A 22,650-nucleotide genomic window follows, 5' to 3' on the forward strand; every position below is an offset into this window, starting at 1 on the left:
GTTCCATATCTAAGAAGACTGCTTAACTCAGAGCCATGAAAATTTTCTCCTGTATTTTCTTCTAAGAATTTTATATTTTTAACTCTTGCATTTAGAACGATAATCCACTTAGGGCTGCCTGAGTGGCTCAGTCGGTTGAGCGTCCGACTTCAGCTCAGGTCACGATCTCACGGTTTGTGGGTTCAAGCCCCGTGTCGGGCTCTGTGCTGACAGCTCAGAGCCTGGAGCCTGCTTCGGATTCTGTGTCTCCCTCTCTCTCTGCCCCTAACCCACTCTCATTCTGTCTCTGTCTCTCTCAAAAATAAATAAACATTAGAACGATAATCCATTTAGAGTTAATCTTTTTGTGTGGTGTGAGGCAGGGGTCCAACTACATTCTTTTGTATGTGGACGTTTAGTTGTCCCATCACTATTCGTTGAAAGACTGCTCTTTCCTGGCCTTGAATGATCTAGACAGTCCATTTACTAAAATTTTGTTTAGAGTTTTTGCATATCTTTTCGTGAAGGATAGTGGTCTTGAAGTTTTTTTTATTTTCCTTGTTAAGGTTTGTTTTTAAGTAATCTCTACACTCAACATGAGACTTGAACTTACACCACTGAGATCGAGAGTCACATGCTCCCCTGACTGAGCCCGCCAGGTGCCCTGAATTTTTTTGTTCTTTTAATATCTTTGTCTGGTGTTTGTATCAGGGTAATGCTGACCTTGTAGAATGAGTCTGGGAAAATTACTTCCTCTTCAATTTTCTGGAAGAGTCTTGTTGAATAATTTCATTTCTTTCTTAAATGTTTGGTAGAATTCAATATGAAGGCCATGGAGGTCTGGAGTTTCTTTGTGGGAAGACTTTTAATTACTAATTCAATGTCTTTAATAGATATATGGTTATTGGGGTTATCTGTGTCTTCTTTTTATTTTTTTAAGTGTATCTATTTTGAGAGAGCACATGACAGTGGGGGAGGGGCAGAGAGAGATGGGGAGAGAGAATCCCAAGCAGGCTCCACACCGTCAACCCAGAGCCCCAACTGGGGCTTGATCCCGTGAACCATGAGATCACGACCTAACCTGAAATCAAGAATCAGACGCCCAACCGACTGAGCCACCCAGGCGCCCCGAAGTTCTATGTTTCTTCTTTAACAAACTCGGGTGTTTTGCGTCTTTGAAGGAATATTTGTTCATCTAAGGTGTCAGATTTATTGTCATAAGCTTGTTCCTAATATTTCCTCATTCTCCACTTAATGCCTTGATATCACCTCTTTTGTTCCTACTGTGGATTATTGGTGTCTTCTTCCTGTTTTGCCTGACTAGTTGGCTACAGATTATCAGTGTCATTGATAAACAATCAACTTCTGATTTCATTGATTTCTCTATTGTTGTCTGTTTTCTGTTTCATTAATTCCTATTATGATCTTAGTATTTCCTTTCTTCTGCTTACTTTGGGTTTAATTCACTCTCTTTTTTTCTAGTTTTTAAGATGGAAACCAAGGTCATTTATTTCAAACCTTTCTTTGCTAGTATGAGAGTTTGCTATACCTTTCCCCCTCAGTACTGCTTTAGCTGCATCCCAAGAATTTTGACACGTTGTGTATTCATTTTCATTCAGTTCAGAATGCTTTCTTATTTCTCTTGGTTTTCCCTTTGCCACATGAGTTATTTAGAAGTGTGTTGTTTCATTTCCAAATATTTGGAGATTTTTCAGATCTTTCCATAATTGACTTCTGACTTAATTCCATGTGGTTAGAGTCACACTTTGTATATCTTGAATCCCTTTAAATGTATCGAGACTTTTTTCATAGAATTTGTTCTGTTTTGGTAAATGTTGCGTGTACACTTTGAGAAGAGCATGATTTCTGCTCTTGTTGGGTAGAATAAATATCAATCTGTAAATAAATATCTATAAATATCTTCTATAAATATCAATCGAGTAGATTTTACTGTTACTGCCCTTCAGATTTACCATATCTTTGCTGATTTTCTGTCCACTGTTCTGTCAATTACTGACTGTGGTATATTGAAATCTGTGATCATAATTGGGAATTGTCTATTTCTGATTTCGTTTCTATCATTTTTTGCCACATGTATTTTGGAGCTCTGTTATTAGGTGCATAAACATTTAGGATTTTTATGGCATTTAATTACTTGACCCCTTATCATTGCAAAATTACCTTTTTCTTTTTTTAATGTTTATTTATTTTTGAGAGAGACAGAGACAGAGCACGAGTGGGGGAGGGGCAGAGAGAGGAAGACCCAGAATCCGAAGCAGGCTCCAGGCCCTGAGCTGTCAGCACAGGGCCCGACACGGGGCTCAAACCCACTAATAGTGAGATCACGACCTGAGCCGAAGTCGGACACTTAACTGACTGAGCCACCCAGGCGCCCCCAAAATTACCTGTTTCAGCCCTAGCATAGTCATTGCTTTGGCATCTACTTCCTATGAAGTAGGAATATGACTATGAATATAGTGACCCCAGCTTTCTCTTAACTAATATCAGCATGGAGTATCTTTATCCAGCCTTTTACTTTTCACCTACTTAAGTCTTTAAAGTGTGCTTTCTGTAGGCAACATATATTTGGGTCTTGCTTTTTAGTTCGTTCTAACCACATCTATCTCCTAATTGAAGTTTTTACTCCATTCACATTTAATGTATTTATTTATATACCAGTTTCCAACTGACCATTTTACTGTTTTCTATTTGCCCTGGCTGGTTTTTTCCCTCTTTAGACTCTATTCCTACCTTTTGTGGGTTGAGTATTGTTTCTGATCCCATCCTATCTCCTCTGTTGGCTTATCAATTCTTACTCCTTGTTTTTTTTTTTTTTTTTTTTGTTCTAGGGGTTGCTTTAAGAACCACAATTTACATCTTTAACTTATCACAGCCTGCTTTGGAGTGATACCATACTACGTCACATATAACATAAGAACTCTGCAATAGGATATACTTCTTTTTCTGCAATCCCAATTTTTATGCTATTGTTTTTATATGTTTGACATTCATATGTTTAATACACTTCGTAATACATTGTCATTACTTTTGTTTAAACAGTCGTTTATCTTTCAAAGAATACATAACAAATAAAAAAAGGAAATCTCATCAATTTGCCCCTGTAGTTACCCTTTCTGGTCCTCCCCATTCCTTCTTATAGATACAGAATTCCACCTGGTACCATTTTCTTCTGCCTGAAAGACTCAGCCTTTAACATTTGTTGTCCTATGTGCTTTCTGGTAATTAATTCTTTCCACTTTCATATGTCTGGAAACATCTTGATTTTGATTTCATTTCTCATAGATATTTTCACCAGGTAGAGAATTCTGGTTTACCCTCCAGCAGGACAGGGGTGCTATTCCATTGACTTCTTGTCTATGCTGTTTCCAAAGAGAAGTCTGCTGTCATCTTTATCTGTGTTTTCTCTGTACAAACTTGCTTTTTCCCTGGCTGCTTTTAGATTTTCTCTCTTTTTTTTTTTAATTTAATTTATTTTTAAAAATTTACATCCAGGGGCGCCTGGGTGGCGCAGTCGGTTAAGCGTCCGACTTCAGCCAGGTCACGATCTCGCGGTCCGTGAGTTCGAGCCCCGCGTCAGGCTCTGGGCTGATGGCTCGGAGCCTGGAGCCTGTTTCCGATTCTGTGTCTCCCTCTCTCTCTGCCCCTCCCCCGTTCATGCTCTGTCTCTCTCTGTCCCAAAAATAAATAAAAAACGTTGAAAAAAAAAAAAATTTAAAAATTTACATCCAAATTGGTTAGCATATAGTGCAACAATAATTTCAGGAGTAGATTCCTTAGTGCCCCTTACCCATTTAGCCCATCACCCCTCCCACAACCCCTCCGGTAACCCTCTGTTTATTCTCCATGTTGAAGAGTCTCTTATATTTTGTCCCCCTCCCTGTTTTTATATTCTTTTTGCTTCCCTTCCCTTATGTTCATCTGTGTCTTAAAGTACTCATAAGAGTGAAGTCATATGATATTTGTCTTTCTCTAATTTCGCTTAGCATAATACCCTCCAGTTCCATCCACGTAGTTGCAAATGGCAAGATTTCATTCTTTTTGATTGCCGAGTAATACTCCATTGTATATATATCCCACATCTTCTTTATCCATTCATCCATCGATGGACATTTGGGCTCTTTCCATACTTTGGCTATTGTCGATGGTGCTGCTATAAACATTGGGGTGCGTGTGTCCCTTCGAAACAGCACACCTGTATCCCTTGGATAAATGCCTAGTAGTGCAATTGCTGGGTCGTACGGTGGTTCTATTTTTAATTATTTGAGGAACCTCCACACTGTTTTCCAGAGCGGCTGCACCAGCTTGCATTCCCACCAACAACGCAAAAGAGATCCTCTTTCTCTGCATCCTCGCCAACATCCGCTGTTGCCTGAGTTGTTAATGTGAGCCTTTCTGACAGGTGTGAGGTGGTGTAAGATTTTCTCTTTATGACTGGTTTGAGCAGTTTTATTTTTTATTTTTGTTAACATTTTTTAATGCTTATTTTTGAGAGAGAGACAGAGAGACAGAGAAACAGAGTTGCAAGCAGGGGGAGGGGCAGAGAGAGAGGGAGACACAGAATCCGAAGCAGGCTCCAGGCTCTGAGCTGTCGGCACAGAGCCCAACGCGGGGCTCGAACTCACGAACTGTAGGATCATGACCTGAGCCAGAGTGGGACACTCAACCAAGTGAGCCACCCAGGCGCCCTGAGCAGTTTTATTTTTGAAGTGACATGGTGTAATTTTCTTCATGTTTCTTGTGCTTGGGTCTATTGATTTTCTTGCATCTGTGGGTTTATAGTTTTCATCAAATTTTGGGATTTTTCAGCCTTTATTTCCTCAAATAATTTTTCATCTCTGCTTTTTCTTCCCCTCTTTTAGAGGCTCCATTACCCATATATTAGGCCATTTCAAGTCGCCTCACTGTTCATGGATTCCTTTTCCCCTTCCCTCTTTCTCTCCTCTTTTTCTTTACCTTCCTTTTTTATTTATTTTTTCTTTTTTCCTTTTTCCTCTTGGTATTTCATTTTGGGTAGTTTCTGTAGCTATGTTTTCAAGTTCATGTATCTTTTTATTTTTTGCAATGTCTAATCGGCCATTGATCACATACAGTGTATTTTTTATCAAATAGTTTTTATTTCTAGAAGTTCAACTTTGTTCTTTTTATATCTTCAGTGTCTCTACTTATCTTTTGAATGCACGGAGTCCAGTTATAGTAATAACTTTGAAAAAGTGTCCTTTCCTGCTAATTCTAACATCTGGGTCAGTTCTGGGTTGGTTTCATTTGACGGTGTTCCCTCCTCATCATGGACCATACTTTTCGTCATTCTTCGCCTGGTCATCTTTGACTGGGTGCCAGACGTTGAAAATTTACCATTTGGAGGCTGGATATTCTGTGTTCCCATAAGTACTCTTGGCCTTTTTTCTGGGGTACAGTTAGCTTCCTTGGAGATCGTTCGATCCTTTCAGGTTTTGCTTTTATGAAGTGTTAGGTGTGGTGGAGAGCTCCAGCTGAGACCTGTCATCCCCGCTGCGGAAGCAAGACCTTCTGAGAACCCTGCCCAGTGTGCCATGACGTCCAGGTCTCCCAGCCTGGCCAATGGGAATGAGCACCGCTCCTGTCCCATGTGAGCCCAGAGCCTCCCGCCCTATCTTTTCCTGGGTCTTTTCCTGGCCTGGGGACATTTCCTTGCACTTGGTGCACCAACCTGTGCTCTGCTGTGCACCCAGAGGCCCCACACGCTTCTCTGTTCCTCTGCCTTCTGGACTCCAGGACTCCTGCTATGTGCCTGTCCTGCCCCCCTCCCCCTTCAGCCCTGTGTCCTCACTGAGGAGGTTCCTGGGGTTGCCAGTCCCTCTCCCTGTACCCGGTCCACCTTCTCTCAAGGCAGTGACCCGGGCAGTTATGGGGTCCACACCCTTTGTTTCCCGTCTCAGGGACCACTGTCCTTGGGTCTTGGAAACCATCGTGTTATCATTATATTTTGTCTGCGTTTTTGGTTGCTTCAGGTGGGAGCATAGACCGGTCCCGGGTGCCCCATCATGACAAGAGCGGAGGCCGATCAGACCATACTGGGATGTGATCCTCGACTCCGCCCTCCACTCCCCTCCTTCCAAGTCAAAGTACTTGCAGCATCTGTCCTGCTCTGTCCCCTCTTCCAGGGGGGCTGAATGACGGGCGTCACGGACGCCGCTCAGAGTCCAGGCGACCAGGCCCTGTGCCGAGTGCCCTGGGGGTGTAGACGGGGGGGGGGGGGGGGGGGGGTGGAGCCATCCCCCAGGTCGAGGTGGGGGCTGGGCCACAAGCAGCGATGTCTCCCCGGAGGCGGAACCGCGGTGAAGACGAGCCTCCGGTGTGACCGCTCTCGGCCAGGGCAACCCCCGCCCCTGAGCAGGTGAAACCCCGAGGCTGGCCAACAAGGAGAACCCCCCCAGCCAGAGGCACAGCCAGGTGCCCTGAGGCCCGGGATCCCCAGTGAGGGGTGGCGGTGCCGGGCAGCATGGATGGCTCCGCTGAGGGCCGGGGGGGCAGAGGAGCCGGGACAGTGGGCAGGGAGCGAGAGCCGGATACGGCCGTGGCCTCTGCCAGCCCTGCCCGCGTGGGGGGTCTGCTGCAATGGTCCTCATGGTGCCCGGCCCAGGACCAGGGAGGGAGAGACCCGGGTTCCTGTGGCCCTTCTGTCCCTCCCTTGGCTCAGCCTGCTTCTCTGTCCTTCCCAAGGTGAGGATGGCCGGGTTTTGAAGATCTCAGCTGGCGTCAGGTACGTGCAGCTCGCGGCCTACTCAGAGGTCAGCTTTTTCAAAGTGGACAAGGACAACCCGGAGACATTCCAGACCCCGTTGTGAGTATGGGCGACCCCGGACGCCCGTGTGGGGTGGGAGACAAGGAGGAATGGCCCAGAACTACTCGACCCGGACCCGTCCTCACATGGCTCCCACACCAAGGACTCTGAGGGCGCTGGGGACACAGCAGTGACCACCAGACACGACACGCTCTGTCTAGTGGAGCAGGAGCGAAGGCAGAGGGCCAGGGGGAGGTGGGCTGGGGCTGCGGCGTGGTTCCAGTGGTCCGGACAGACCGTCCTCCCCCCATCGTTCCCTGCTTCCCACCACGTTAGTCTCCGAGTGGTCGCCTCATCCCCTCCTCCCTGGAAGGACCCTTAAGCCACCGTGTCCCCCACAGCCAGGTGTCCCTCTCAGCTTGGCGTCCGGCAAAGCCCAGTCCCTCCTGTCCCCTTTGCAGTGGCTTTGAGTGCATCGCCTATCCTCTGTGGAGCCCCAAGTCTGGGGCCTTGGAGCCCAGAGCTGCCCTGGAAAGTGCCAGAGGAGATCCACTGCTCCCCAGGGGAGACCGGGAGCCAGCAGCGGCATCAGACACACCTCGAGGCCAGAGGGACATCCCCGGTGAGTGGAGCTGACCAGCTGGTTGGCGGTAGCTTACGTGAGTGCTTCGGGGTGTGTGGGCTGATGGCGGGCACCTCAGAACCTGGGCAGGAGGAGAATAAAGTTGACCCTTGAGAACTCAGGCACAGTGGCCCTGGAGGGGACAGAACGTCCCAGGAAGACAGTGCCCAGGCCCGAGCAGGCCGGTCGCCATTGCTGTGGGTTACAAGGCAGGCTGGGAGCTACCGCCCTGGGCACCAGACCCCTCGGGTGCACGTTCTTACTGTGTGAGCCCAGAGCCCGTGGTGGGGCTGGGGCACGGCAGCCCGGGGACCGCCATGGCGGCCGTCCTGCCCTCGCCACATGCACATCTGGTCACTGCCGGCAGTCTTGTTCGTGCACAAGAGCCTGGTGGTGCGGTGTGGCCCCTGGGCCTCGGGCCTCGGGCCTGTTTCTGCATCTGTCAGACCTTGGCGGTTTGCCTCGGCCACTGTCACCAGGAGGTCTGTGGCTGGACGGGAGTGCGCCCTCGTGACAGCCCCCACCCGCCCGGGGCAGGCGTCTGTAGACCTAACGGTCGCCAGCGTTTGCCTGGTTTTCCGGCTGGTTCCGCCTCTGCCCAGAGCACACAGCAACTCCACATGCACCTGGCCCCACGGCTCCTGGTGCCTGACAGCTGCTGCCGTGGATGCCTGGCCCGGCTTCTCCATGGAGTCCTCTGGAACCACTGCCGGAAGCAGAGCACTGGAGCTCCGGAGGTAAATCGGAGTTTAATCTCTGCAGCTCACCGTGTCCGGGGACCCCGGGTCCCACACAAGCTGATGCAGCCCCACCGCTTACGTCCTAATGGGGGGAGCATGTGCGTTACCAGAGGCGTCCCAGCGAGCGTGGCTGTGGGTCCCGCCTGGTCCCCTCGCCACGGGAAGCAGCTGCATCAGGTCCTGTGGACCAGGGCACGGTCATCAGCGGGACTCCGGGGTCCCCCCCGGGCAAGTTCACGCGCACGTTAGCCGCGGGGACCTTCACGTTCTCCTTAGCCCTTGAAGAGGGGCCGGTCCCCCATCAGGACCCCAGCCCTGGATGCCGCAGGGGGTGCTCCCAGGTCACAGCAGAACGGGGGGACTAGTGTTCTGCACCAGGGCCCGGGCCGGGCCCCTCTGTGTGGGGGCCGGTGGGGGCCCCGAGGCTCGTTGGGGGAGGCCCGGGGGGCTGGCCACGACCCCTCGTCTGCTTCCCACTGGGTTTATAGAAGCAACTTTACGCCAAAGGGCAGAATGGGTCTCATGTTTCTGTGTAAAAACACCCTCTGGGCGCCACACCTTCCACCGGCAGGGATTTCAGAGCCTGTGATGAGGTCTCCGTGGAAACCCAGCCCGGAAAGGGGGGCCCCCGTCCGCGCCCGGGTGTTTGGTGTGGGCGGCCCGGGCCCGGCCCGCTGTGCGGGTTTGGGGTGCTCGCCGCTCGGGAGTGGGCCTCACCCTGTGCTCACGGGACTGGTGCCCGGCTGCCGACACGCTCGGAGACGTTTCCGGCTTTGCCAGGACACGGGCGTGGAGCCGTAGGGAATCACCTTTGGGGAGATCGAGGGGAGCACGCCTTGGGTCCTATGAGAACCGCTCGAGCTCTGCAGCTGGACCCGAGGCCCCGGGTCCTTTGCCAGGTGCCCTGGGGGCTGACCCGGGAGGTGGCTGCTTCTCTGCCGCTTTTTGGCCGAGCCTCTCCACACCTGTCTCCTCTTCTGTAAAGCGATGGTGAGCGGCATCTGCTCCCGGGACCGCCAACCCCTTCGTGACCCCCTCCCGTCCCCTCACAGGGTGGGGCACCAGGGACACGCACACCTGGGTCAGGAGGGGTCGCCCGAGCCTCTCTGCAGGACACTGCCACTGCTTCCTGCCCGCTCAGCTGCCCCGGAGCAGCCCTCGCCCCACCGGGGCCCAAGCCCTCGGACGAGCTGGCCCGGGGTGGCCCTGGGTCATGGACACACTGGCCGGCCGTCTGCAAACAGGAAATGAAGTCAGTGCAAATTTGACTGTTGCCGCAGGTAGGATAGGAGTCGGCCGTGAGCGAGAAAATCTCAGATAATCACAGCTTGACCAGGGGAGCTCGCTCTGTGGGCTCCGGGAGGCGGCAGCTGCGGGGCGGCCGGGTGGTACCTGAGACCCGCGTGGGAGTGGGGAAAACCGGAAACGGCCGGGACACGGAGCTGCTTGGGTGGGAAAGAAGGAAGTCTTTGTTGTTGTTTTAACCAAAGCGGCTCATTCTGTGACTCTCTGGGGACAGACAGCCTCAACTTATTCTGAGCGTTATTCCGAAAGAAAGCAAAATTGTGCCGTCGTGTGGCAGCCCCCACGCATACAGGGTACACGGAGCGAACCTCCGTGTTCTCAGAGCAGCCCCGCCTCCGGGTCCCTGCTCCTGAGCTCACTCTCGAGCCCCCTTCCGACAGCACAGCGGCGGCTTCAACTCCATTGATGTTCGCCTCTCATGTGGATGTTCAGAGGCTGGGGTGCCATCCCCCATGGTCACTGGGGCCCCTGTTTCTGTTTCCTATGCCGCTGCTCTGTCGCCCTTCCTGCGTCATCTCGTGGCCCTAGAAGGTTGCACAGGCGCCAGTTGTCATGCCCCCTGTTCCCGGCAGCTGGGAGGGGGAAGCATGAGGAGCTAGGGCCCTTCTTTTTAAGCCGCGTCCCTTCTAAGAACGTGCCGTTGCTTACATGTCGTCAGCCAGAACTTGGTGACGTGACCGCACCAGGCCTCGAGGAGACGAGGAACGCAATGTGCCAGCCAAGACCAGGCTCTGTGGCCAGAGAACCAGGGGAGGGTGGCCGTTTCCGTCAACCGGCACCTTTGCCTGACAGTCTGGATGCCGCGTGAGCAAACCCACCGGCAGCCAAGGCCTCCGCCGCCTTCGGGGGCTGACGAGGAAGCGGGAGGCGGGTGCCCTCCCTCTGCAGCCCTTTGCAGGAAGGGTGTCCTACGCGCAGCGCCCCCGTAGCCCTCACCCTCACGCCCCGGCCCCACCACGGGACAGTGAGGCAGTGACGAACGGGCTTGGTAAAACCGGGGCTGGAGGCGAAGACGCTCATTCTGTGAGACCGACAGGAAGTGACGGAGACGGGGCCCCACGGCGGCGGGAGCTGACGAGGGCACCGGGGCACGGCGGCCCCGTGGCGGGCTCAGCTGGCACCTTCGAGCGCGGCCTCGCGCACGCCCCTCGGGGACCGGCTTCTCGGCTTCCTCCTCACCCCTGCAACGGGCGGTTCAGGACATAAACCCCCTAAAAGCCTGCTTTCTAATCACACGAAGAAGTGAAACGAGCAGAGAAAGTACTTTCCGGAGGCCTCGTGTCACCACGCGGGGCTCAGTCTCCTCTTCTCCCTTTGATACGAACTATGTCAGCCGCCTCATGGTTTTTAACTTCCGAGCAGTTTGCTTTCCGTTGAGAAGAAAAGACGATTTCATAGGCGTGGACCGGCGCCAGGCTTCCCGCAGCCTTTGGTGACGTTGCAGCCCCCACGTGGTAGCAACAAAGCTGATAACTGATGTTAGGTTCACAGAGACTTTTATATTTAGACGCTTAACCTTTTGTAACTCCCGCCCTCGGCCTTAAGCGGGATGCCCTTTTGTGCTGATCGCGTCAGGGGGGCGTCCGCTCGCCCCCTGGCAGCGTGAGCCCTCGGAGTCCTGCGACAGGTGCCGATAGAGGCTGCAGGGACACTGGCAGGCGGGCCACTCGGCCCAGACAATCCCCGTAAATTGGATTTGGGAACCCGATAAAGCCCTAGCAGGGCGAGAACCTCACGTTGCGCGCGCGTGCGTGTGTGTGTGTGTGTGTGTGTGAGTGAAAGGCACAAAACCCTCCCAGGAAATGTTTCCGACTGATGTGAGTGGTCCCTCTTTTCCATTTGTTGAACACGTGGTTTCGGGCATTCATCAGATGCGGTCTGCAAAGAATCATCCCTAATTGTAAGATGATTTTAAAAATCAAGGTGCCCTTTGCTGCTAATGCAGTCTTGCCAATAAGCGACTCAACGTATAGCAGAGAACTTCTGGGAATTTCATTGCCTTGGGGGAGGAGTGGGGGAGGTAACGCATTTTAATATTAATTGTCTATGGTTAATTATGGCAGCGTAGCTACCATGAAAGATCCTTGCTTTTAAAGGGAAATCTGTGCCGTGAATTTCCTGTGGAGGAATCCTACGGGGTGGGGCGGGGGGGGGGTGGGGGCTCGTCCCAGACAAGTACAGGAAAATCCTGCGGTGCCTCCAGGCAATGCCGTGAGCAGGGGATACACTTGCTCGTCAGGGGCTGCGTCCGTCTGAAACCAAGCAACCCCGGGGGTGGGGGCGCCACGCGATCTGAGACCACAGCCCGCGGAGTGAGCCCCTCCCACAGCCTTGGCCACCCTCCCCAGCACCTCTCCACCTGCCGCTCATGGGTCCTGGGGCTGCGTGGGCACAGCCACAGGGCAGGAGCACCCCCAGGACCCCTAACAGCAGACCTCCGGGGGGCTCCGGAGAGAAAGGAGGGAGGGAGGCTGGCCTGGGCTTGCGTCAGGTGCCGAGATCTCGCGTGGTGGCCAGCCTGCGCCCGCATGGATGTGCCTGGGGGGGCGGCTGCGAACACGGCTCTAGAAGGCACGGATGTGCCTTCAGCAACCCAGAACCAGCTTGGATTTCTCTTTGCCCCTGACCGCGGCCTCGGAGGCCTGTCCCCCCGAAGGGGTCTCCATGCTGACACTGGCAGTGAGGATGCCCTGCCCCAGGGCAGGGTGGGCCGGGGTGGGCGCCCTTCCCCGTGGCCTAGGGACAGGCCCCAGACCGCTTAGGGCCACCAGGCCGCCCAGGGACGGAGACTTCGTCTGTGTCTTCATCTGCCTCAGGCTTAGCCTCTGACAGTTGAGCCACAGAGGGGAGGGGACATGCCCCACCTCGCCAGCTGCCCCTGTGCAGCCTGCGCTGGGACCCCTGCTGGGACCTGTTGGCAGGGGCTCCCAGTCTCCTATGGTCAGAGCCCTGCTTGCCAGAAGCCTGACCCCGGGGGCCCTCCTGGGGCAGTTTATGCCACTGTGTCTGACCACCCCCCCCCCCCTCCACGTCACAGAGCCTGTGGCCTTCTGGTCACCACAATGCTGCCTACGGGCCTCTGTCCCCTGGGAGTGGGTGTCAGGCCCCTGCATGAGCTGGTGGGGGTGGGGGTCTCTCCTGGGACAGGGTGCAGCCCCTGGGATCCAGGACCCACTTCAGGCAGGGGATTCGAGGAGGGCGGGAGGCCAGGCCGGCACCCTGCTCTCTGACCTGTCCAGGGTCCCCTGGCCAAGTTTCTGGGGAGAGGTCTGCTGGAGTCTCCGCTCCTGGGCGGTGGTGGGCGTGGGGCAGGCCTGGCCCAGGCCCCATGGCAGGGCAGTGTGGGTGGGGACAGGGAGCCTCCGGGCACCCGGCACCACCCCGAGGAGCTGCCCATGGCCAGCTAGACCTGCAGGTGTGGGATTTGGCCGAGGCTCGGCCCGGGACTGAGGGGCCCTGGGCCAGGCGTGTGCTGAGCGTGGGCCTGCGTGTGTAAGCACCCTCGTGTGGCACCGTGCACATCTGTGTGCACATCTCCCGTGTGGGGTGTGTGTGCCCGCACCCCTGGTCACGGCCGGCTCCTTGGTGCCCGGCCCCTCACAGCACGCTCCACTGGTGGGCCGCAGGCCCCTCGAGGCCTTTCTGGAAGCCTCAGGACCAGCTTCCTTCTCCTAGGAAAGGCTGCTGCCCGCAGCACGTCTCCCCCGACGGCAGCTCCCAGAGACACAACAAATCTCCTTTCATCCCTCCCAGAAAGAACACGGGGCCACGAGTTCTGTCTTGCTGGGATCAGCACAACCCCGGCCCAAGGCCAACTCCAGCCCTCCTGGGAGGCGAGCTTCGGGGTCCAGAGACCCCAGAGACCCCGGACTGGCCGGGAGCCCCAAGCCACTGTCCCGGCCTGTCCTGCCACTGTCCGCACCTGCAGGCGGCCCCCTCCGTTGGAGAGCTGCCACGCTCCAGGCCCGTTCGTGGGCCCCGAGGCCTCTGCCCAGGTCTGTCCCAAGAGCCCCCAGGACTGCCGCGTGTGTCGCCCAAGAAGACAGCCCCAGGCGCAGCCTCCCGGCCGATACCTGCGCAGGAGCCAAGCTGGAGGTCAGCCGCGGTGTCCAGACCCGGCGTCCCCAGGGCCGCTCCTCTGCTGCTTTCCCGCTGGATGAGCAGGGGACCCCTCGGGGGAGCCCTGTGTGGCGTCAGGCTGCCTGCCTAGCCCCGTAGGGCTGGTGTCCCCCCGTTGGTCACCTCGGCGGCAGCCTGGCCTCGCTCTGCCCAGCCAGGCACAGACAGCCTGGCTGCCGGAGGCTCCCGGAGTCGAGGATGAGGGGACATCAGAGACAGGCTCAGGAAGAACCCCAGATCAGTGCCTCCCCCCGTCCTGCGGGTTTGACCACAGAGTCCCGGCCCCTTTCGAGTCCTTTTTGCGATTCCAACACAACCGAGCCCAGGAGCCGAGCCTGGAGGTAATGCGTGCCCTCGGGGCCGCAGGAAGTGTCTGTTGGCATTTCTGGAAGGAGGAGGCTTTAACCACTTTGCGGAGCGCACATACAGCCCCCTTCGGAAGGACACACGTGTAGAAGAGGGACGGGGCAGTGAGTCTGAGCATCCAGAAAGGTCATGGGCCAACGGGGACCGTGGCTTTGTGTCAAATCCATTTTCTACGCTTCAGTAAAGGGAGGGAAGGCGGTCACCGGGTTCCTCGTCAGGAACGGTGCTGTGGCCCCAGACACCGGCCCTGCCGAGCTCAGCCCGAGGGACCGGGGTCCTGGTCCACCGCAGCCACCACAGGGCACGGGGCTTCTAAACACCTGCCCGGCCAGGCCCGGTCATGAGCTGCCTGCAGGCCTGGCTCTCACACGGGCTCCTTGGGAAACTCATGGATTCGAAAACCTCTGGATAGAAACCTGAACCAAACCCTGCCCGAAGGCAGGCCCTCCATCCTGCAGCCCAGATGGGGCCTGAGACCCCCCACGCGGGGACGCCTGTTTCTGGGCTGGTCCCCAGGGCGCCTCCATGCTGGGTGCAGACCGTGCGGACACATCCGGTCGAGGTGGAGCGGAAGCACCTGGAAGGTCCTGCCCCGTGGTCACGTCGGGCCAGCCCTCGCCTCGGGCCTGGGCGCCCAGTGGACAAACCGAGTGGTGGGCGGTGGGGGGGGGGGGGGGGCGCGGGGGGGTGGGCGTCGCGGCCTCGAGGGAGCCCTCATCTGGAGACCGGGCCGTCCAAGAAGGGGCCCAAGGGTGCCCCCCCTCCCCCCCCAGCCCTGCCCAGCACTCACGCTGCCTCCTCGCCCTCTGGGCCATGGAGACCCCGGCCCCACCAGTCCTCGCCGAACAGGCCGCTCTGCCTTTGGAAGGTAGCAGCTCCTTGGCCGGTTGAGCCTCTGCCCTAAAGACTAACGCAGTGTGTCTGGTCACCTCCACGTGAGACGGCTCTCGGCCCCTCAGGGCCGATAACATTTTATTTTTTTCTTCATACAAATGAAGAAAACATTCCAGCCTGTGGCTGGCTCTCCGCCCGGGGCCCCCCGGCGGCCGTTTGACGGTCGCGGCCCGGCCTGCGCAGCCTTGTTTACTCGGGCCGCGCTCCGCCTTTGTCTCCGCGTCCTACACAGGTGATTAGGGAGTCTAATTGAGTTGGCCGTAAAAAGATAATTAATCGACATTTCCTCCCAGAGAGGTCAAGCGCCGATCTCCCCGCGGTGCAGCCTCCCGTTACCAGTCGCCCCCCACCCGCCCCCCCGGACGCAGCAGTGACCTTTATCTTGCTGATGATTAAAATCGACATAGAGGCCTCGGAAATAACTCCTGGGAGCTGGGGTCGGCATCTCTGGGCAGGGGCCCTGCCTCGAGGGTCAGCCAGGCTGGCCAGTGCCCCCCTAGAGAGGCCAGGACCAGCTCCAAGGGCCCCTGCAGGCCAGGGCAGGACCCTCGCCCCAGAACGCTGTCCCCACGTTGTCCCCAGGCTGAGGAGAACAATGGGTCCCCTGAGACTCTGGTGCGTGGTGAGGCAGCTCTCTCGGAGGGTGGGGGCTCCGGCCAGGAGCGCGGCCGGGAAGGGGGATCTGCTCTGCCAACAGGGCAGACAAGGTGAGGAAGGGGCCGCAGGAGGGGGTGAGTGTTGGGGGTGCACATGGCCACCCCGTGACAGCAAGATGGATGGTGGCAGGGCCAGGGCCACCGGGACAGGACACCTGCAACAGTACCCTGGGGGCAGGGCGTGAGCAGAGGCCAGAGGGGCGAAGCGTCCAGAGGCTCAGTGTGGCGGCCGGGTCGTGAGCTAGGACAAGACGTGAGGAGTAGCCAGTGCGGCTGGCCCCGGAAGTCCTGTGGCCACAGGGCTTGGCATGTGCTCAGGACGCAGGAGGAGGTCAGTGGGAGTTTGGGGCTGGAGGGGGGGGTCTCACCCAGTGGTGAGTCCCTGTGCTAGGTGTGAGGCTGGGCCCTGTGATGGCGGCTGAGGGGAGACCAGGACGGGGGGACATCGGTGATGTCGTCCATGTTTCTGGTCGAGCGAGCCGGAGTTGGGGTAGGAATTGGGTCTGGGGGGCAGCACGTGCAGGTGTCCGCAGGGAGCGGAGGTGGGTGACTGACCCGAGGAGGCGGGAGCTGGACGAATGTGGTGGACACCCCCACGGGCAGCAAGGCGCCCACCCAAAGGGGCACAGACGGGGGAGAAAAGAGACCGGCCTCCAGCAGTGGAGGTGGGGGTTGGGGGTCAGCTGTGACCACTGGTGCCCAGGCAAGGTGCACCGATGTTAGGGCCGAGGACAGCGGCCCCCCGTTGTGGGAAACCCAGATTCTCAACAAACCCTGTGGAGCCCTGGGCTGCGGGCCCTCCTGCTCCGGGACAGAGGGCACTCTGAGAGGACGCCCTTCTAAGTGGATTTTAAACTCCTAAGCCGACCAGAGAGCCCTGTTCTCTTTCAGTGGCCAAGCAGGGTCCACAAGGTCTCTCCCTGACCTTCCACGATGGGCTGGGGCACAAGGTGCATAGGAGGCTTCTGGCCTGGCCGGGACACCACCCATCCCACAAACGCCCTGTGCTGCGGTCCACACACGGGCGGGGTGGCTGGGGACGGCAGGAGGCCTGACCTTTTGGGACATCGCACATGCAGGGCAGAGACAAGCTGAAGGACCGCTTGGACGCACGACCTGGGAAGCCACGGTCCAGCTGAGACACGGAGGCAAAGGAGGCCACCGGGCCGTGTGCAAAAAGAGGGGCCAACGCACAGGGCCCCGAGCACGGCCAGGCTGTGGTGACAGCGTTGTGATCAGCCCAGGAGCCCCGCGAGAGCAGCTCTAGCGGGAAGAGCTGGGGCTGAATTTGGGGGGCACAGGACAGGAGCAGCGGCTGCAGGCTGAGCCCCAGTTCTGGGAAGGCAGCGTCACATCTGAGACTCGGGGATGGCCCGGGGAGAGGGGGCGGTCAGGTGCGCGAGTTCCACGTGGCCACCGCACTTTGTGGGGAAGGGGCCTCGGCGCCCAGAGGCCTCCTGGGCCCAAGCGGCCGAATCTCGAGGACCCCTCCTCGCACTGCGGACGTGCCACCGCTTTGGTTTAAGCCCGTTGGTGTTGGGTTTCTCTGGCTTTCGACCAAAAGGGGTCTCGGAGCCGCTTCTCGTCCGGGGACGATGAATGGCAGGAGGTGATGGAGAATGTCAAGCCTGTGGCTGAACCGAACTTGGTCGTCCACGTGCCTACCGGCCGCGTTGGGTGACGTGGTGTTAGCGGGCAGGCGGGCAGGTGGGCAGGCCAGCACCGCGGCGCTCTCTGGGCCGGGGCTCCTCACCACGGGGCTGTGACCGCAGAGCCCCAGCCCCGACAGGCCCTGGGAGTCCCGTGAGGATCCGCGGGCGGCTGCTTGGTGCCGGGTCGGTGCGTCGGCCGCCGCGGTCGTCGGGCCCCTGAGCCCAGGGAGGCGATGTGCTCTGGGCCCCGTGCCCACGTCCCCCGGCCACCCCCGCCTGGGGAAATTGGCACATTTCAGGTGCGGGTCTGACGCTGCTGCTGTCGGAAGCGGGCGCTGGGGACCCACTCCTGCACGGTCACCTTGGCAAGGGTATTAGGACACAGAGCCGGGGCCTTCGTTGGCCGGAGGCGTCGATAACAGACAACTGGTTCCTCTCAGGCCCGCTGGAAACCGTCGCTGCGCTCAGAAACAGAAATCATGCCGTCAGCAACGCGGTTCACAGTCGTTGCCCAGGACATAAATAGTGTGGGGACAGCAAAAGCTAATGGAGAGGAGGACTTTAGTTAAAGAATGTCCTTGCAGAAGGAAAGACTTTACTTTTTATAATGCGCCATAATGATGACATTAAGACCCCTCTGAGAGAAATAATTCCCTACCTGTAATTTGGAAATACTTCTGGGGCCCGTAGGCATCTCTCCCTGCAGAAGTTGGGCTCCAGGGAAGGGGACTTAATGCCTAGGGCCCCTGGGCCCCATCCAGGGCACGGATGAGAGACGCCCTCCACCCACTGAGCTCCCCCCATTGGCGGGAGCGTCCAGCCCGCCTTGTCCACCTCCAGCTGTCCCCACGGCCCCGTCCAGCCCCCTCCCTGCGGTTCGACCAGCTCCTGCTGGTGGCTTCTCCCTGTGTGAGAGCCGGCAGGGACCTCAGGACAGAGGTCAGTCAGGAGAGCTGGGAGCCCAGCCCCCACAGGATAGCGGGTCCCGACACACGCGTGTCTGGGACAGTGCCAGTGGCCCTCACCAACCTCACGACCCCGTCTCAGCAGCCAGCTTTCTGTGCAAGGGACAGAAGAGGGGGACAGCCAGGGCTGTAGGTCCATTGTCTAGTGCGGCAGAGCCTGGGGAGGGGACTGCCAGGAGACGCCCCGTCCCACCTCGGGACACCGGGAGGGGAGGAGTAGGGAAAGCCAGGATGGACAGGGTCCACGGTGGGGGTACCTCCTGCAGGGCCCAGCCCAGCCTGGAGGATTTGGGGGTCTCCTGGGGGGCTCTCGCCCCTTGTGGGGGCTGGTGGCTGCCAGCGGCCCCCATGTTCCACACTCTTCCTGGACCTGGTCCGACATCACCTTAGCATGCAGCCATGACGTAGAAATGTCCTCCTCCGGGTCCTGACCTGGCACCCAGGGCCTCAGGCAACGGGCTGTGTGGTAGGAGACCCTCCTAGCCCCAGGGCACCAGCCTGCAGGGCTCTCAGGGTGGACCCCAGGTGAGGGGGCGTCAAGAGGCCGGGGGCCCCAAAATATACCCGCACGGAGCCTGCGCAGTGTAGAGCAGGCTGTGCCCCACCCCCCTGTCCCCCCAGCCACACGGCCAGTGCCCCCGCCGGCCGAGCTACAGAAGCTTTGCGTCAGGGGCCGTGTGACAGGTTCTTTCCCATCTTAGCTTTGTGCTGTTTGAGGGATGTTCTGTCCTTCACCTTCCAGGAGAAGCCCGGGGATGTGAGCCCCACTGTCCTGAGGACTGCAGGAGAGTGGAACAAGGTTGTGCCCGGTTCTCGGACGTCTGCCTTGGGCCCCCCCCAGCCGGGTACAGCCCCGTCCTCTTCCTGGACGACCCCTGTGAGGTATGGGCATGGGTATGGGCAGGGAGACACCCCCCCCCCCCCCAGGGCTCTGTCCACACGGTGCCCGGCACCAAGGCCCATGTGCTGGTTGCCCCTCTGAACCCTCCCCCACTGCTCCTTCCAGAAGGCAGGTGGCAGGCCCAGAGGGGGCCTGGGCCCCGGCAGAACGCCCACCACGCAGGACCCGCCAGGAGGCAGCAGGTAGGAGACACTGACCGACTCAGGGCATTCGGGGGGTTTGGTCCGGCCTCGCCATCAGCGGGACCACAGGTGGGGCCCCCCAGGTGTGCGCTCCGTGCAGGGGCCGGGGTCTCAGTTTCCCACAGGCGGGCGACCCTGTGACCCCACAGGCATGGTCTCCGTCTGCCCAGGGGCTGCACGCACTTCTGCGACCTAGACGGCAGGAGAGGCCAGGCTCCCAGCCTCAGGGGAGCCGGGCCCTGGTCCAGGTTGGCAGAGCAGAGTGGCCCACGGAAGGGACGATGCTCCTTGATTGTGTTCGGAGGCCAGGAGGGGCCCACAGCGTGGGCAGAGGCGGCCAGAGGCCCGCCACATACCTGCCGCAGGCCCGTGATCTGTCCTGCAGCAGACACACAGGTCGGGGCTGCGAGCCCCACGGTGGGGGCTGAGGAGACTCCACTCTGCCAGTACCTCGGCCACACGCTCTTTCCAGCCCGGGGCCCTGCCAGGAGGAAGGCTGAGTTCCAGAGAAATCACTCCTGGCAACCGCTTATGGGAGCATCCTGTCCCCTGCCAGGCCGTGTGGCCCAAGGCTCAGGTGGGACTGAGCTCACCTCCCTGCCCCCCAAGCCCCCGGCACCCCCGGCCTCTCCCCAACCCGGTTTGCAGTTCCGTGGGGACTCTGGGAGGTGCAGAGCAGAGCTGGGGCCGAAACCAGCACATCGGGAAGCTGTGGCTGGGACCCTGAGAGCCGGCCTGCTCTTAGAAGGCAGGAACGCTCCCTCTGTAGGCGGAGTGGGGAGAACGTGGCCCCTGGGGGAGGGGCACCAGGCCTTCGAAGTCGCCCACCTGCTGGCAAGGGCAGGCCTCTGACCCTTGTGTGTAGCCTTGTCATCAGCCCGGGAGAGGGGGGGCAGTGGCCAAGGCCAGCATGCCCCGGGCGCCTCTTGTGGCCTGGGACACGCACATCTCTCTTCACGCGGTCTGCTCCGGGGCACCCGTCGAAATAGCCTCACAAAAGAGCAGAGGCCTGTGGGCACAGACCCAACGGCAAAACCCTAGGAAAATAAGGCATTGAGTAAAAACGGGAGGAGGGCCCGAGGCATCCGTCCTGAGCCGCCGCAGCCTGCGGACGTTCCGCAGTTAGATTGCTCATCGGTGACGCCAGCGGGCGTGGGACGGGCCGGGACACCCGGAGGCTGGCACAGTATCGGCAGGCTGACAAGCCTTTGATCCCACTCGCGAGGCGGAGCCGGGACGAGCTGTTTCCAGGGGAAGGTGCCACCCTGTGTCGTTCTGAGTCACGGTTTGTGAATCAAATATGAGGCCCGCTTCACACAGTAAGTGGAGAAGCACAGACTTTAAGAAAAAAAAAAAAAAAAAAAAGCCAAGATCCTGCTGAACATTGACACACCGCACTCAGCCCGCGCTTCGGTCGCGGGCACGCACGTGGGACCCAAAGCTGCAACGCGCGCGGAATAACTCGCGTCGACACGCACAGACCCATCCGTGCCCGGGGCAGAGTTACTGCTCCCTTTTGTAACGGGGGCAGCTGGGGGCTGTGGGACGAGGAACCGTCTTCCTCCAGCACAGAGAAGGCCCTCGATGTCTGGTTTCTCCTGAGGGCAGGAGGCAGCGCCCGCTCATTCTGTCGGTTCTGGTGCTTGAAATTCAGTGTCCTCGTCCCGGGGTCCTCACCATCCCAGGAGGGCTCGGCTTGTGACCTGGTGCCCGTGGCCGGGGCTCCAAGGTCTTCTGAGTAGAGGACCCCTGCAGGGATGGCTTTCAGTGGGAACTCGGGGGCTCGGGCCGCCCCACCCCAGGGCCCATTTGCAGGCACAGGTCTGAGCAGTGACGCGCAAAGCCCTTTGTGGCCACCGAGCGCCCCCCAGAGCCCACCTCCCCTGCCCCTGTCACAGGGTCCGTGTGGCGCGTCACCTGCCTCAGACCCCACTGCCCGAACAGCCACTTTCTCCAGGGCCCCTGCTCTGTGCCCCCGAGGCCCCCTACCCGATCTGGGTGTCTTGTGCCCCCCCCAGCCCAGCCCCCACCCACAGAAGAGTGCCCGAGGCCCCCAGCATCTGCCCCAGCACCCCCTACCAGTTCTGGTTCTGCTGCGGGGATGTGGACCATCCCCATGTCCCCCCCCCCCCCCCCCCCCGGCTCCTTACTCTGGTTCAGGCACCAGCATCCCACACTAGCATCCAAACCTGGCTCTTGACCCCAGAAGCCCACCTTTTAGAATCCTAAGAAAAGCATCCTTTCTAGCAACCGAGGCGGACTCGGGCAGATCAGGGGCCCCGGACCTCCCCCTGGGTCTGGTTTGCGTTAAGGTAGGCCCTCTCGGGGTCTCAGATGTGTGGCTCCGGTCTGGCCCACCCCCGGGGTCAGGGTGTTTGCAGGGCGGTTGCCTCCACGTGAATGGGACCGGGGGGACCGAGATGCTCCTGACAATCTACGGAGCCCTCGGCTGCCAGGTCCCGGGTTGGGGCTCTCATTTGAGAACGCCAGACCCACGGGGGAGACAGGGGAAGGGAGGCTCTGGCACTCTCTGCCCCAAAAGTCCTTGCCCCTCTCCAGCCCCCACGTGGCACGCAACAACCTCACGCCTGCTGAGGATGGGCTGTGATGTCATCTCACAGACACCTCAACTTCCCCGGGAGGCCACCACTCAGACCCCACTTTCTGTAATGGGGAGCGGGCCTGCTGGGCCTGACCCAGACCCCGAAATGGGGCACAGGGCCCTGTCGACTCTCCCCCCCGGCCTCCCCACCCCAGGCTGCCTCAGGCAAACGCATGGACCACAGACCAGCCAGGCATCCCGGCCTAGAAGTCTGTGTTTCTGGTTGTGGGTTGACAGCCTGCCTCCCGGTCTAGAATGAGCCCCCCTGGAGGGCGGAAGGCAGGACCGTGGAGGCCAAAGGCCGGGAGGGGGCAGCCCCCTCTCCCCACCAGGCTCCACCTGCCTCCTCTGCCCCACCCCCAGCGACCCCAGAGCCCCCTCCCTGTTGCACGGTTCCCTCCCACTCACTCAGATGAGATGAGATATTGGCAGAAGCCGGTGACAGACTGCTCCAAGCCTGCCTCCTGCCTGTCCCCAGTCCCCGGCCAGTCGGCAAACAAGGTCCCCACACAAGGTTCCCAAGGTGTTAACAATTTCCGTGGGGGCGAGATGGGGGTGTGTGCAGATGGCTTCTGCCCGCACACCGCCTCCTCCCCGCGCCCGGGGTCCAGGGGCGCAGAATGGCCTGTGGGTGTCGGCACAGTCCAAGAGCTCCCGCAGGCTGAGGGATGGCGGGGCCACGGGGCTGACTTGAATGTCCGAAGCGGTCTGGGCAGCCGCCAGCCTGCCCGGGGTGACCCGGGTCAGCTTCAGGGTCGGTGGCAGCGTGGCCCGTGCCCACGTGCGGCCTCACGGACAGGGGCCGCCTCTGCGTCCTCGCCGAGCCTCCCACCCCTGGTCACCTGTGTGCCCTGGGCTGCCCACCTCTGCCTGGTGACCCCCAGCA

The 22,650-nt window shown here is 58.7% G+C and overlaps 1 protein-coding gene across 1 annotated transcript in view; it reads left to right on the forward strand.

The window, feature by feature from the left end:
• Positions 1–22,650, forward strand: part of MORN1 (MORN repeat containing 1) — a 52,678-nt gene that overhangs the window by 20,704 nt on the left and 9,324 nt on the right. Inside the window, exons 9-13 of the mRNA XM_058719397.1 lie at positions 6,700–6,820; positions 7,222–7,386; positions 16,620–16,630; positions 18,825–18,961; positions 19,086–19,162. Of these exons, the coding sequence (XP_058575380.1) occupies positions 6,700–6,820; positions 7,222–7,386; positions 16,620–16,630; positions 18,825–18,961; positions 19,086–19,162 (511 nt within the window). The remainder of the gene's footprint in view (positions 1–6,699; positions 6,821–7,221; positions 7,387–16,619; positions 16,631–18,824; positions 18,962–19,085; positions 19,163–22,650) is intronic.

The sequence above is a fragment of the Neofelis nebulosa genome, chromosome 2 (genome assembly GCF_028018385.1).
Source record: "Neofelis nebulosa isolate mNeoNeb1 chromosome 2, mNeoNeb1.pri, whole genome shotgun sequence".
Classification (NCBI taxonomy): domain Eukaryota; kingdom Metazoa; phylum Chordata; class Mammalia; order Carnivora; family Felidae; genus Neofelis; species Neofelis nebulosa.